The sequence below is a fragment of the Schistocerca americana genome, chromosome 4, assembly GCF_021461395.2.
Source record: "Schistocerca americana isolate TAMUIC-IGC-003095 chromosome 4, iqSchAmer2.1, whole genome shotgun sequence".
NCBI lineage: Eukaryota > Metazoa > Arthropoda > Insecta > Orthoptera > Acrididae > Schistocerca > Schistocerca americana.
Window position 1 is genome coordinate 345,094,155 of NC_060122.1, and position 16,651 is coordinate 345,110,805.

The 16,651-nt window shown below is 38.7% G+C and overlaps 1 protein-coding gene across 1 annotated transcript in view; it reads right to left on the reverse strand.

Annotated features, from left to right (window-relative positions):
- The window catches only part of LOC124613475 (dynein axonemal heavy chain 6-like), a 984,594-nt gene that overhangs the window by 746,630 nt on the left and 221,313 nt on the right, over nt 1-16,651 (reverse strand). The window contains exon 79 of the mRNA XM_047142181.1: nt 12,991-13,137. Coding sequence (XP_046998137.1) covers nt 12,991-13,137 — 147 coding nt within the window. The remainder of the gene's footprint in view (nt 1-12,990; nt 13,138-16,651) is intronic.

A 16,651-nucleotide genomic window follows, 5' to 3' on the forward strand; every position in this document is an offset into this window, starting at 1 on the left:
GATATGGGAGGAATAAGTCTAAATTCAGAGTTCGAGAAAAGTTTTATGTCCTACAAGGTCCTGTAATTGGCTCACTACTGTTCATCACCTTTTTTTTTGGTCATCAGTCTACTGACTGGTTTGATGCGGCCCGCCGCGAATTCCTTTCCTGTGCCAACCTCTTCATCTCAGAGTAGCACTTGCAACCTACGTCCTCAATTATTTGTTTGACGTATTCCAATCTCTGTCTTCCTCTACAGTTTTTGCCCTCTACAGCTCCCTCTAGTACCATGGAAGTCATTCCCTCATGTCTTAGCAGATGTCCTATCATCCTGTCCCTTATCCTTATCAGTGTTTCCACATATTCCTTTCCTCTCTGATTCCGCGTAGAACCTCCTCATTCCTTACCTTATCAGTCCACCTAATTTTCAACATTCGTCTATAGCACCACATCGCAAATGCTTCGATTCTCTTCTGTTCCGGTTTTCCCACAGTCCATGTTTCACTACCATACAATGCTGTACTCCAGACGTAAATCCTCAGAAATTTCTTCCTCAAATTAAGGCCAGTATTTGATATTAGTAGAGTTCTCTTGGCCAGAAATGCCTTTTTTGCCACAGCGAGTCTGCTTTTGATGTCCTCCTTGCTCCGTCCGTCATTGGTTATTTTACTGCCTAGGTAGCAGAATTCCTTAACTTCACTGAATTCGTGACCATCAATCCTGATGTTAAGTTTCTCGCTGTTCTCATTTCTACTACTTCTCATTACCTTTGTCTTTCTCCAATTTACTTTCAAACCATACTGTGTACTCACTAGACTGTTCATTCTGTTCAGCAGATCATTTAATTCTTCTTCACTTTTACTCAGGATAGCAATGTCATCTGCGAATCATATCATTGATATCCTTTCACCTTGTATTTTAATTCCACTCCTGAACCTTTCTTTTATTTCCATCATTGCTTCCTCGATGTACAGATTGAAGAGTAGGGGCGAAAGGCTACAGCCTTGCCTTACACCCTTCTTAATACGAGCACTTCGTTCTTGATCGTCCACTCTTATTACTCCCTCTTGGTTGTTGTACATATTGTATATGACCCGTCTCTCCCTATAGCTTACCCCTACATTTTTCAGAATCTCGAACAGCTTGCACCATTTTATATTGTCGAACGCTTTTTCCAGGTCGACAAATCCTATGAAAGTGTCTTGATTTTTCTATAGCCGTGCTTCCATTATTAGCCGTAACGTCAGAATTGCCTCTCTCGTCCCTTTACTTTTCCTAAAGCCAAACTTATCGTCACCTAGCGCATTCTCAATTTTCTTTTCCATTCTTCTGTATATTATTCTTGTAAGCAGCTTCGATGCATGAGCTGTTAAGCTGATTGTGCGATAATTCTCGCACTTGTCAGCCCTTGCCGTCTTCGGAATTGTGTGGATGATGCTTTTCCGAAAGTCAGATGGTATATCGCCAGACTCATATATTCTACACACCAACGTGAATAGTCGTTTTGTTGCCACTTCCCCCAATGATTTTAGAAATTCTGATGGAATGTTATCTATCCCTTCTGCCTTATTTGACCGTAAGTCCTCCAAAACTCTTTTAAATTCCGATTCTAATACTGGGTCCACTATCTCTTCTAAATCGACTCCTGTTTCTTCTTCTATCACATCAGACGAATCTTCACCCTCATAGAGGCTTTCAATGTATTCTTTCCACCTATCTGCTCTCTCCTCTGCATTTAACAGTGGAATTCCCGTTGCACTCTTAATGTTACCACCGTTGCTTTTAATGTCACCAAAGGTTGTTTTGACTTTCCTGTATGCTGAGTCTCTCCTTCCGACAATCATATCTTTTTCGATGTCTTCACATTTTTCCTGCAGCCATTTCGTCTTACAAGGGGAGGCCGCCAATTGTGAAATTCAGATTCGATTCATACTGCGCATAATAAAAGCTCATGGCCAGAGGTGTAATGTGGCAAAGCACCAAGATGCACTTCTCAGCCATTGTCGAGAAAATCGAGTTAAAAGAAACCGTTGCGGTCAAATACTCTCTACGATTAATAATATATATATATATATAATAATATATATATATATGCACACACACACACACACACACACACACACACACACACACACACACACACACACACACACACACATTCCCGGCAATCAATTGCAACAATTATGCATATAATAAGTTGTTGAAAGTCGTTTGTCATGGAAAAACTGGCGACTACGAACATCATTATGTTTTCCACAAACAAAGTTGTATTTCACAAATGTTATTAATTGTCTTCATAATGTTAAACACATATAGTTAACGGAAGACGTAGAAACGATATTCTGAAACGAATACGTATAGTGTAAGTCAAACGTTCGAATTAGAATAGAGACCCCACGAACACAAATTTCCTGTGGCAGGTATGAAATATAAATTCCGTTACTCGCTCGTTACACTTGAATGACAGATGTTGAATCGGCCGAAACGAGCCGCCGCATAACAACGTAGTTGCCTGCTAACTTCGAAAGAATGTAGATGCGGTCCCTAGCGCAACTTATAACACTGTCGAAAATCAGTGCGGACAGGAGAGCTTTGGTACACCCTGTAAAAAAAAAACGGAGAAATGGAGGCGGTACAATTGGAGAGCGATCCGCCTTCACCAACATGCATAAGCAATTCATTAATACTTTATATATATATATTTGAATTACAAAAAAGTAATAATAAAAAAAATTGCATGGCGCGAGATTCAATCCGGCGACCTTCGAATTACGAACCCAAGCGCTTACCGCTGCGCCACAATGCTGTAGAAAATTATTAATCGTCGAGAGTATTTCACCGCAACGGTTTCTTAAATGTCGATTTTCTCGACAACGGCTAAGAAGTGCGTCTTGGTGCTTTGCCACATTACACCTCTGGCCGTGAGCTTTTATTATGCGCAGTATGAATCGAATCTGAATTTCACCATTGGCGGCCTCCCCTTGTTAGCTTCCCTGCACTTCCTATTTATTTCATTCCTCAGCGACTTGTATTTCTGAATTCCTGATTTTCCCAGAACATGTTTGTACTTCCTCCTTTCATCAATCAACTGAAGTATTTCTTCTGTTACCCATGGTTTCTTCGCAGCTACCTTCTTTGTACCTATGTTTTCCTTCCCAACTTCTGTGATGGCCCTTTTTAGAGATGTCCATTCCTTTTCAACTGTACTGCCTACTGCGCTATTCCTTATTGCTGTATCTATAGCGTTAGAGAACTTCAAACGTATCTCGTCATTCCTTAGTACTTCCGTATCCCACTTCTTTGCGTATTGATACTTCCTGACTAATGTCTTGAACTTCAGCCTACTCTTCATCACTACTATATTGTGATCTGAGTCTATATCTGCTCCTGGGTATGCCTTACAATCCAGTATCTGATTTCGGAATCTCTGTCTGACCATGATGTAATCTAATTGAAATCTTCCCGTATCTCCCGGCCTTTTCCAAGTATACCTCCTCCTCTTGTGATTCTTGAACAGGGTATTCGCTATTACTAGCTGAAACTTGTTACAGAACTCAATTAGTCTTTCTCCTCTTTCATTCCTTGTCCCAAGCCCATATTCTCCTGTAACCTTTTCTTCTACTCCTTCCCCTACAACTGCATTCCAGTCGCCCATGACTATTAGATTTTCATCCCCCTTTACATACTGCATTACCCTTTCAATATCCTCATACACTTCCTCTATCTGTTCATCTTCAGCTTGCGACGTCAGCATGTATACCTGAACTATCGTTGTCGGTGTTGGTCTGCTGTCGATTCTGATTAGAACAACCCGGTCACTGAACTGTTCACAATAACATACCCTCTGCCCTACCTTCCTATTCATAACGAATCCTACACCTGTTATACCATTTTCTGCTGCTGTTGATATTACCCGATACTCATCTGACCAGAAATCCTTGACTTCCTTCCACTTCACTTCACTGACCCCTACTATATCTAGATTGAGCCTTTGCATTTCCCTTTTCAGATTTTATAGTTTCCCTACCACGTTCAAGCTTCTGACATTCCATGCCCCGACTCGTAGAACGTTATCCTTTCATAGATTATTCAATCTTTTTCTCATGGTAACCTCCCCCTTGGCAGTCCCCTCCCGGAGATCCGAATGGGGAACTATTCCGGAATCTTTTGCCAATGGAGAGATCATCATGACACTTCTTCAATTACAGGCCACATGTCCTGTGGATACACGTTACGTGTCTTTAATGCAGTGGTTTCCATTGCCTTCTGCATCCTCATGTCGTTGATCATTGCTGATTCTTCCGCCTTTAGGAGAAATTTCCCACCCCTAGGACAAGAGAGCGCCCTGAACCTCTATCCGCTCCTCCGCCCTCTTTGACAAGGCTGTTGGCAGAATGAGGCTGACTTCTTATGCCGGAAGTCTTCAGCCGCCAATGCTGATTATTTATCAAAATTTAGGCAGTGGCGGGGATCGAACCCGGGACCGAAGACGTTTTGATTATGAATCAAAGACGCTACCCCTAGACCACGGTGACCCTATACAAAAGATTTATCTGATGCATTGGAGGACTCTTCAGGAACTGTGATGTTTATTGATGATATTATTTTAGAGTTCAATTGGCGAAAGCAATGTAAAAGGCTTACAACAGATAACATAAAATACTTTAATTCTTAATCTTACAAAAATCTCAGATACCATTATCAATTCTCAGTTTTCCACATCCACTGAAAGCCACTTGTCTTTCCTCCCTCCCATCCCTAAATAATTATTTGCCCACATATCTTTCCCTTCCCATGTGCCAAAATTCCTTTCTGTCCCCTTGACCACCCATACACCAGGGCAACTGCTTGTAAATTATCATTGTCACTGTGGACCTATGAGTGTGCATTGTGTGTGTGTGTGTGTGTGTGTGTGTGTGTGTGTGTGTGTGTGTGCGTGTGTGCATGTGTATGTCTGCATATGTGTGATAGAAGGAAGGGGGAGCGGTGGTGGGTTCTAAGATGTTTTGTGTGACTAGAGGCTGCTCATGTGTCTACAGGTCATTAGTGGCTGCCTCCTCTTTTGATCTTTAGTAGTTCTACCTTGGAATTTCACTGTGATAACATTTGACATATTTTCTACATTGTTTTAGTTACATGAACTTGCAGGTTGTTATAGTGACAGCAGGATGGTAAATACTGGTGCCTCACTTACTCATTTAGTTTAGTGTTCTATACAATATATCTCAATCTTTGTAAATGTTTAAATTCCAAATTCTGCATGAAAATTCAGTGAACAACCAAATGGGTCATAGATTGCTGAATGGAAGAGTCTCAGCCTTTTTTAATCCAGGTTAACACTAGCGGTTATGAAGAGTTTCATGGTTACTCTGAAATAATGTGCGGGCAACATAAAAGGACCATTCAAAATTGTGATTGTTGTGGGTGAGACTAGTATACTTATAAAGAGCCAAACTCATTCCAGTCTAACACAGCCAATAGATGAATGGAACATGCCTAAAAAACAATCTAACCCTTAATCTTACAAAGACCCATATTACAATATTATGAAAAGGTAAGTTGCTACTCACCGTATAGCAGAAACGCTGAATCGCAGATAGGCACAATCGAAAGGCTGTCACAAATGTGTGTGTGGTTTGAGTGTGTGCGTGTGTGTGTCTGTCATCTATTTTTGACAAAGCCCTTACTGGCTGAAAGCTGTATTTGTGACAGTGTTTTTATTGTGCCTATCTACGACTCAGCATCTCCGCTATACAGTGAGCAGAACTTTCCTTTTCATAATATTGTTAAACATCCATATTAAGCAGTTTCATAGATATCAAAATAATTTACAGGTACTGGAATTAGGGCTCAATGAGCACACACTGGATCAGACTTAGTGGATGAAGTTATTAGGCATACATATGAATAATAAACTGAAGTGGCTCCAGTACAGGAGTAAGATAACTCAAAAGCTCAATTCTGGCAGGTTTGCTCTCAGAAAATTCTTCCACTGTAGATGGGATTCCTAGCATACCTTCACTCAGTGCTGTTTCATTGCATACTCTTCTGGGGGAATGCAACTAAAATTAAACAAGTATTTGTTCAATTGAAGTGCGTAATAATAATACCTTGAAAGTCCATAATCGAATATCTTGCAGATGTATCTTCAGGGCCCTATATATTCTTACACTTACATGCCTATATGTAAACTCCGAAGTTTTATTTAAGGTTAATAAAAAGAGGGAATATAGGATGAACAGTGCAGTTTACAATCACAACAGTAACAATAATTTCAACATAGATTATGCAACCCTGTCTAGGGTTCAGTAAATGTCTACAAGAAGTTATCAGAAGATATAGGCAGTAAACCGAAAATGTCCAGATAATAACTCATCAGAGTGTCCTTTTATTACCTATCAAATTATCCAAACTCAGTGAAAATTCTGAATGACTCCAATGTTTATAATAAACAGATACTGACTTTGCAAGTTCCATACTGTGAAAACTTTTGACACTATCAAACTAGATTTGTTGAAAAGAAAATTACATTCCACTGTTGTAAAAAAAAAATATTATCACTTATGCACAGAATTTTTAAATAATAATACAGCTATGTTTGTAGAGTAATGTAATAAACTTATACTGCTGGCTGTATATGAAGATTCATGTAAGTTTTGTGACGCTTCATGTGTATCTCAGTTATACTACTTACATTTGTGAGTTTCCAGTACATTTATGAGAAAATTGCCTTTCATCGTGATAAAAGAACAGGTGATGAAAACAGAGTATATATATTTAACTGATTTTTCTTATGTATAAAATAGATGAAACAAAGTCCGAAGTACTGAAGACAGTGCTGCAGGAATTAACCCAACAGCTACACAGGAAATCAGTATAATATTGGAATCTTTTAAAAATAGGAATATCCCATGGTTAGATAATATGAATTTGGAGCTGCTCAAATATGGTAGATGATTTTTAAATTCAGGCACTTACATTTAATTAACCTCTGTTGAGAAAGGATAATAATTTACAAAGGAAGGAGAAAAGATAAACTAATCTCAGTTTTCAAAGAAAGTGATATTAGATCTTGTAATAACTACTGTGGAATAAGTCTGCTACATATTGGGTATAAAATGTATCCTAAAATAGTACTAGGAACAATGGGCTTAGATTAACAGTGCACTCTCTTTTACTGGAAGAACAATGTAGCTCCAGAAAATAGAGATATTGCTTAGATATTACAGATATTGGAAAAGAGAAGAGAATTTAAAACCTTCATCACCTTCACTGATTACATTTAAGCTCCTGATATGGAAGATTGAGAGCACTTATGGAGCATAATGAAATATACTGGATACCCCAAGCACTTTATGCAAGTTATCCAGTATACGTATGGGAAAACAAAAATTGTTTTAGGTATAGGCATAACTTTAAAAGCAAGAAATTATAACACCTGCACCCTGGGATAAAACTGAATAACAATATGTACAGTCAATGAAACAAAACTTTTCATATCTTGATAAGCTTGGGTACCTTACACTGTGTGCAGCTCATACCAGTAATGCAGCAAACAATGGCAATGGTGTCTGTACCATGTAACATGCTTTTAGCAGTGTATTTGTTCCCTTATTATTGTAACAATTTTACTTACAGACTTTTTAATTTTATTTTCTATGATTGTTTTGTATATGCATTATAATATGAGGGTTGGACCACACTTTCTTTCTTCAACAATTCTTACTTGAACATATTGAGAATTACACAGACAAAAGAATGGTATTTTATCTACACATCCTACTTTTTCACATAATCTTTAAGCTGTTCAATGGTCTTTCTCCAGCACAAACCACGAGCATGTATGGCCTGTCAGTACCAACCCTTGTCCTGGTAGTAGAGCCAGTGCTCCGATGTGCGAATCACCTCCTCATGGTCCTCAAAATGTCTTCCATGAATGGCATCCTCTAATGGCCCAAACAAGTGAAAGACTGAGGGGGCTAGGTCAGGGCTGTAGGGTGGATGGGGTAACACTGTCCAACCCTGTTTTGGGATGTGTTCAGCAGTCCTCAGAATTGCGTGGGGCCAAAAGTTGTCAAGTTGCACCAAAACTTCTCCTGGGTTGCTGTGATGCTGAAGTCGCTGGAAGCATGTCTTGAGTTTTGTTAATGAGTTGACATATGATTCTGAATTAATGGTACTGCCTCTTGGCATCACATAAATGAAAATCACACCTTAACAGTCTCAGAACATGGTGATTATGACCTTACCTGCAAAAGCCGGTCCTTTCAATTTTTTCTTCTATGAGGAGTGGGAATGGTGTCATTCCATTGACTGTCATGTTGTTTCAGGCTCAAAATGATGAGCCTGGGTTTCACCACCTGTCACAATCTGGGACAGACAAGAAGGCCTTGCCCTAAGCTTCAAAATGTTGCAAAAAATCAAAACAAATATTATTCTGTGCAATGTGAGATCCACTGTTAGACACCGTGGGACCAATTTGCACGCACTTATAAATATCAAAAAGTGCAGATAATTGCATCCATGTTTTCTTTGCTGATTGAGAAATGAAGCACCAACTACCAAGTTGTAATGTGTCTGTCCTCACAAATGACAACATCAGCTTGCTGCAACTTGTCTGGTGTGACAGCCATGGATGGTTTGCCCGAGTGCTGCAAATCATGGAGCTCCACCGAACCACCTTCTGATGACCTCACCCTCTGTGCCCAGTGACTAACTGTACTTCTGTCAACAGTAGATGCTCCATAGACTTTGCACAAGCATTTGTGCATATTCCCCACAGCTTCTTTCTCTGCAGTGAGAATTCAACGATTGCACATTGCTTGGAATGTACGTAACCTAAAGATGCTGTTTTGAAACTGTCTTGCAGCTACGCTATCTATTGGAGGTAATGAAAAGTTGATGTACTCACTCAGGAGACTTCAAATAATACATATGCAACATTTTGCAATAGTAGCATTGTTTTTGTATGAGAAAAAATAAGTGGTGCATTACTTTCTAGGCAACCTCTGCACTTACTTTTATCTGTTTGAAACACTGAGTTGCTTTTGCCACGAATAAACAAATAATAGCAAATCTATATAGTTATGTGGTAGCAACAGGGCAGCATTTGAGGCTGTGGAACCTCACTGAAGTAATTAGGGTTTTCATTCCCCAAATACTATACCATTTCTTGCACTATATTGTTTGTTGATGATATGCAAGCATGATACAAATATAACAGACATGTGCCGAACATGATAACTCACTGTGCAACAGATGGGTATATGACAAACAGTCATTTACTGACAAGATGTCTCAGCATATGCTGGGCACATGAGAGTGCCCTGGCACTCATTCAGTAAGATGGTTTCATTGCATATGAAGCAGCACCCACATACAGCATTCACATTCTCTATGTCCAGAAATGGATAAAATGGTGACATAAGACAGGGATAACAAGTTGGCATCAAGGGTCAGGCTTAGGAAAGATGGTAATGCCTCAGCAGGACACTGCGCTAAGTGACACCTGTTTTGAACACAAAGTCCTGAATGGAACCCATTTCCTAGTAGCCTGCAAACCATTCACAATTGCTAATGGGTTGCTGATGTTACAGTTCATGATGCTAGTAATAAAGAGACCCTATCTCATGATCACAAACATTGTAAGCTTGTCTCCACTGAGCTGAATGTAGACCATGACTGTCACCACATCATCTTTTCATATGAGTCAATATTTAGCTCAGTGAATGAGAGACTGGTGATGGTTTACAGGCCACTGGGAGCACAGTCTGTGGCACAACACTCCCAAGTTGGCCACATCACAGTCTCATGCTGGGAGTGCTTGCCATCAGATGGAGCAGGGACACTTCATTGAAAGTATGGTTATCTCGCTGTAGATCACTATGTGCACATCATGAAAGATACTATGGTGCCAAGTGTGAGGGTCCACTATCCCAATGGAGTGATCCACTTATAGGAGGACCACTCACCAGTTTACATGAATTGAATCGTTTCGCAACAGGCTGATGTCGACCTGATCAGCTTGTGGGTTTGAATGCTAGACTCGAATCCCACTGAAAATTTATGGGCCAAAATGCAGCATCACATGAAATTATGTTGGCCAACACCAGCCCCATGCTCATCCAATCAACTATGGGACCTAGTGCTGGATATGTGGGAGAGGCTCTGGTTGATGAGAAATATTACCAGAGGCTGACCTCACCATATGAGGCATATAATTAATGCAAATGGGCAGTGGACTTCATACTGGCCTTATCCCTGACAAGAAACTTTCACATCATCTCACATTAATACACTTTACACTAAACATTTGATACAGCTGTATGTTTATTAACTGGAAACCTATTTGAAATCATTGTGCTTGAAATTTTATAGATTCGATTCATGTTACTTAACAATTAAAACATGTAAATTAAGAAATAAGTCAATGTGAATTTATATGGAAATGGTCCTAATATAGGGCAGCCAGACAAATCACTTAATATTTACCAATATAGAAACAAGTAAACTCTGAAATAACTATATTCTCTTCCTTATTGCCTCTACAAAATTTTCTGTATTTATTGTGCACAAGTAACTACAGCCAAGGCTTACAAAATCTCCCTTTCAAGTAAACATTCTTCAGGAACCCAAGAGTAGTTTTCCTTCCACAGTGCCCATTTCTCTATGTTGAGTCTTCAGAGAAGCAATCACTGTAGAACATGCATCCAGTGTATTCTTCTGCAGACTGCACTCTGTAGCATTGTCCTCAATTAAATTCGTAGGAGACCCTTAATGACTGGAAGATTATGGTTCCTGTGTTTTACATCTTTCTTTTTCAAGAATAAAACTTTTGATTCTGTCTCCTTTGATTCCAATACAGTTTTCTTCTCTTTGAAATATTCCAAATGTTCCCTGTTTGGAGATGATGTTAGCTACTTAGCAGATTCAGAACATGCTGATTTCACTCGAGCTGGTGGCTCTTGATGTGGTTTGCCGATTTTGGAGCTGTGAAATTATTATTAAAATTCTTATAATTTTGTAGGGTGTACTGCTTTTTATCTGCTGCTGCCACCAGCACTGTGTTCCTTCATGTCCACTGTAACTTGGTTTTTACACCAAGAATGACCAATACTAACACTATGTTTCAGAACATTTATTTTATATCACGTCATAATTATTATGTTACATTGACAAAACTCAAAAATACTGAGATGCTTACAACACTGACACATATCTCTTAAGACACTGATGCAAAATGTCAACATGGCTGCCCCTTTATATATTAATTCCAAACAATACTCGGTATTGTTATAAACAGTTTTTTAATAAAATTACAATTAAAATTGTTGCCTCAAAATTAATGAAATATTTCAACAGTTGCACTGGCTCTTATAGAGCAAATACATATATGGATTTTCAAGTATTTAACATTTTAGGAGTGCGCAAATACTCAAAATATGAAATATTAACAATACTTTTTCTATTTTTATAAAATGCAAAAGATACATGGTTCGGAAAATGTTCCTACCAATTACCAGACCTATACACTTCAATACAATTATAATTTAGAAACCAGTTTCATTGTAATAATTCTTCAAGCACAGATCCACCTTTTGTTTACATGAGTGATTTCCGTTTATTTCAAATTGGATTGAAAAATATGTGTTTTAAATGGGTTCAATGGGCTGTTACATCTCAGAGTTAGCCAGTCACCATATGGGCTCACATTTACACCATTGTTTGCATCTAATTTGCCCAACTCCTGGTGAACTGCAAAGTTGTTGCCTCTAAGTATACACCTGTTATGTGGGAAGAGTTTCATTTTTCGAAGGCTGTTTATAGCATATTCCATAGTTACTGTCTCGAGAAAGGTGCTCCAAACTATCTCATAATCAAAAATGAGGTTATTACTTGTCCTGGGTTCTTTGAGCACCAGATTTATATTTCTTGGGGATAATGCATTTTTAATGGTTCCATGAATTCCACACAAGAGGATGCACTTTACGACTGGAATGGGGTGATAAACGGATGATGCAGACATGGTTGTCTTATGCTTTGTCTATCACAAAAATGTGATATGATGCCCATCAAGTATTAGCACAACAGGATTGTCACCAAATGGGTTCACAAGGTTCACAAAACTGTCAGTCCACTTAGTAAAAATATGAGTCCAATTACAGCTACTACAGTGGCAAGTTGAAGTTATCCTAATATGAGAAAGTGTGTCCTAATTTGCGATTCTGACCTGTATTAGGATACTCACGGTATTGCGAATTAGGATAAGCCATCTCACTCTAAAAATCTCGCCTCATAGTTTTGTAGCTCAGTTTTAAGGACACTTCATTATGGAGAATGAAAGAGTATTTAGTGAAGACCATATTTGTATGACTATTTCTGCAACAGGTACCCAATTTCAAATATTAAAGCCCTACAAGCATTCCAAAAACATCAAGTTCAACACATTTAAAATCACAGACTCTACACCATGTCCAGCTGCATAATGATCCTACTGCCACTGCTCTATGCATGAGGTACCGTGCAAAGCAAGTTCTGATGCTCCCCGACAGGGATGAGCACTTATTTTAATCAGAACCTAGCTGACTCATAATAGTGAACTCTCCCATAATACACACCTTTCCTCTATATTCAAAATCATTTCCAGTAATGTTAGTATCTTCCAGGTAAATTAAAAACAGTCTCAAATCAAAAATTAGTTATTTAATTAAATTCTAATTGCAGTGAGGCAAAGTGTAGTGCATTCCATCATCTGACTTGCTTAGCTACACTACTACAGACCACCGAAATCACTGAGTTCAGTTTTACTTGCAAATTAGGGAGAAACAAACTATAATTCCATTTGAAAACCATATTATATACTTGTCCTGTTGACTCAAAGATCATGGAGTTTTGTACATGCTTGTCTCTTTCAGATTGATGTACATGTCCACATAGATTTTGGTTAATAATGTCTGGCAGAATTTAAGTATCTTACTCAGACATGTAATGTATTGCATCATTGCTCTTACCTGTGCTGGATGGGAAACCACCCAAACTTCTCTTTCATTATTGTTGTGGTCACCAATAGCAAATTTCATTCGCTTTCTAAGAGTGAGGAACATGTATTCTTCAACTTTCCCTAACCAATCTTCAACATTTCCTCTTGCATATAAACCCTGGAAATAAAGCATTTAATAGTTAAATTATAAAGATGCAACACATGAATCATTATATGTCACCAAGTCCAGATGTGACGAGAGTTAATATGTAGTGGACAGTCTAGGCTAAGTTAAGTATTTCATATGATGTGTCACAAATGCATTTCATAAAATGTATCATGATAGGAAAAAAAATTTTCAAAATTCACTTTCAAAATTATATTCTGTAATTTTGTGAATACATTGTCTTCCAGATTGCACAGAGACATATTTTGTTGACATTTCTTTTGTGTATATCAACATTCATTCAAGGTAGGATACCTCAACAATAAAAAGTTTGCATTACAAAGGGTTGGGAGTATTTCTGCAGTTGTGATGGTGATCTTCAGTCCAAAGGCTTGTGAAATACAGCTCTTTACACTATTCTATCCTGCTCAAGCCTCTTCATCTCTGAATAATTACTACAACCTACATTTATTTGAATCTGCTTACTGAATTTACACCTAGGTCTCACTCTTAAAGTTTTCACTTTTTACTAAAAAGGGGGGCTGCCTCACGTCTTTCCATCACCAAACTGAGGCAAAGAACTAGATCAGGGCCAGCATGATGATGTTTCTCTACTGCTCATAGCTTGCCAATGTGTCAGTTTCATGTAACCAACGAGATTCAGAAAAGAGGCAATGAAATTCTAGAACTGAAAGTGAATATTTGACTGTTTTCAAACAATGGAAGATCATGGATGGAATGTAACAATACCAGAGAAGGAAAGTTGCTATTCACAATATAGCAGAGATGCTGAGTCATGAAAGGCACAATAAAAAGATTCACACAAACATTGCTTTCGGTCACTAAGGCCTTTGTCAGCAGTAGACACACAGACACACACGCATGCACACACACGCAAATGCAACTTGCACACCCGTCTGCTGTCTCAGTGAGCTGAAACTACACTCAGTACTGCATGAGTGTGTGTGCGTGTGTGCGTGTGTGTATGTGTGCTACTGCTGACAAAGGTCTTAATGGCCAAAAGCTATGTTTGTGTGAATCTTTTAATTGTGCCTATCGCTACTCAGCATCTCCGCTATATGGCGAGTAGCAACTTTCCTTCTCTGGTATTATTATTTGACTGTTTTTATGGATATGTCTTGAATTGCAAAGTTGTGTTTAGGTTGGGACCAGCACAGCTGGAATTGCTGCATAGAAATGAACAGCAATTACATTTATAATTTTGGTTGTCACAAATATTTGTCGTTTTTTCTGAATACGTCATGAATTACCAGGTTCTTGTTAGCTTAGAATGCAACAATATGGCTTAAAGTGTTGTGAGTGAAATGAACAGCAACTAAATTTTTAATCTTACTTGTCACAAATATTTGACTGTTTTCTCCAAATTTGTTACAACTTCTGAGGTTATAGTATATTGACGTGAGAATATGACAATATTCCATTGTGTTTCTGTTAGAAGAACAAACAACTTCTGACTTAAAAAACATAAAAATAGATGTCTCTTGATGACTTGATGTATAGGAACTTTAATCATTAATTACTCCTTAATTGCAACAGCAGTTTTATTCCTACCATGTGCCTGTAGTTTGTGTTGTGTGTAAATTATGATGATACATTAGTTTTTGATCCAATCTGTTTCCTTCATTTTATATACTGGTGAGGCCTGATGTAGACAATGTCAAAACAACAAAGTTGTTACACAAAGAATCTTTGGTGTATCCCAGTATTCGAATCCAGATGACCAGAAACATGTCTCCTGCATTCTATTTACTGGTGAGACACAATGTAGGCAATGTCAATGCAACAGTTTAAATTGGTGTAAATTACTAATGTTACATATATGCCCTGTACAGGAGAGTGGAGATGAGACTGTAATAGGTTACAGAATCCCAAAAAGTGGTTGTCGTATTACAGTCTTTAAAAAAAAACTCAAGTTGTACAGAGCTGATGGCTTTACGTATAGCTGGTTTGAATCATGCTTAACAAAATGGATGTAAAAGATTGTGCTGAATAATTCAAACAGTGTTGGAAGGGTAGAAAACTTTTATGACTGGGGGGGGGGGGGATATTACAAAAGGAATCCCAGAGGGTTCTATTTCGGGTCCACTACTATTCCTTATATATGTGAATGGCCTTCCACGTGACATGCAACAAGCAGAACTGGTATTTTTTGCAGACAATACTAGTGCAATAAGTAATAGCATTAGAGACAAAGCAAGGGAAGAGTTGATTAATCGCATTTCCCAAAGAACTATAAAGTGGTTCTCATAAAATTTACGCTCCTTAAATTTTTAAGAAACAAGCTACAGGGTGGTCCAAAAGTTCAGAAACTCCCTGATAAAATCCAAATGGAGTAGCAAACAAGGAAACAGAGTCCCTGCACATGAGGAACAGGAAGGGGGAAACTTTATAGGCTATGCCAACATGGTGGCCATCTTGAAAGCCGCCATCTTGGATTCAACTCCAAAATTTCAAATGGGAATGTGGTCATGTGACATATAAAACAGATAGAGAATTTCACCAGAAAAACAATGCTGTTGTTATTTTAAACATAGCTTTATTCATTCTTGTGTTATAGTCAATTACTTGCAGCAGCAGTGGAACGCTCGGCAGCGTTAGTATTGCGTACTGAGAAGTCATAAAATGGAGTCTGAAACGGAGCAAAGTGACTATCCCATGCCTGATATGTTACATGTGTTTGACTGTTAGGTATCATTTACTCATGCTAACGTTTTAATCATTGTTTCCTTATTTACAGGTTACAAAATGTCCTTAACACATGAAGAACGCATCGAAATCATCTTGATACCACGAAAAAGAAGCACACGGGTCATTGCTGAGGATTTCAACAGTCGTCACCCAACCACGCAGCCCACCACTCACAGCACAGTTGCCAAGCTTTTGGCCAAATTCTGAGCAACAGGTTCTGTCACAGATGAACCTAAGGCTGGAAGACCAAAATCTGCCACCGATGAAGCAACAACAGTGAGCGTGTTGGCATCATTTAGCAAGAGTCCGCAATGGAGTACTCGTCGCCTGTCATAAGAATGTGGGGTTAGCCATACGTCCATACTGCGAATTTAATCATAGCACAAATGGCACCCGTGCAAAATTCAGCTGCTCCAACACCTGAACGAGGATGACCCAGAGTGTCAGGCACAGTTCGCAGAATAAGTGACACAGCAGCTGTGGATAAACCCATATTTCCCCTATCAGGTGCTGTTCAGTGATGAAGCCAATTTCTTTATCAATGGTGAAGTGAACAAGCAGAATCACAGATACTGGTTCAACACAAATCCACACTGGATTGATGCTTTCAAAACAGTCAACTCACAAAAAGTGATGGCCGGGTTGGTGTGTGGGGTACCAAAGTCGGTGGACCATTTTTATTGATGGTACATTAACAGCCAACGGTTATCTGAGGTCATTGGATGAAGAAGTGTTTCCGTCGTTGTTAACGGAGGATGAAACATTTCCGGAATTCTTCCAGCATGAGGGAGCCCCACCACATTATGGGCACAATGTG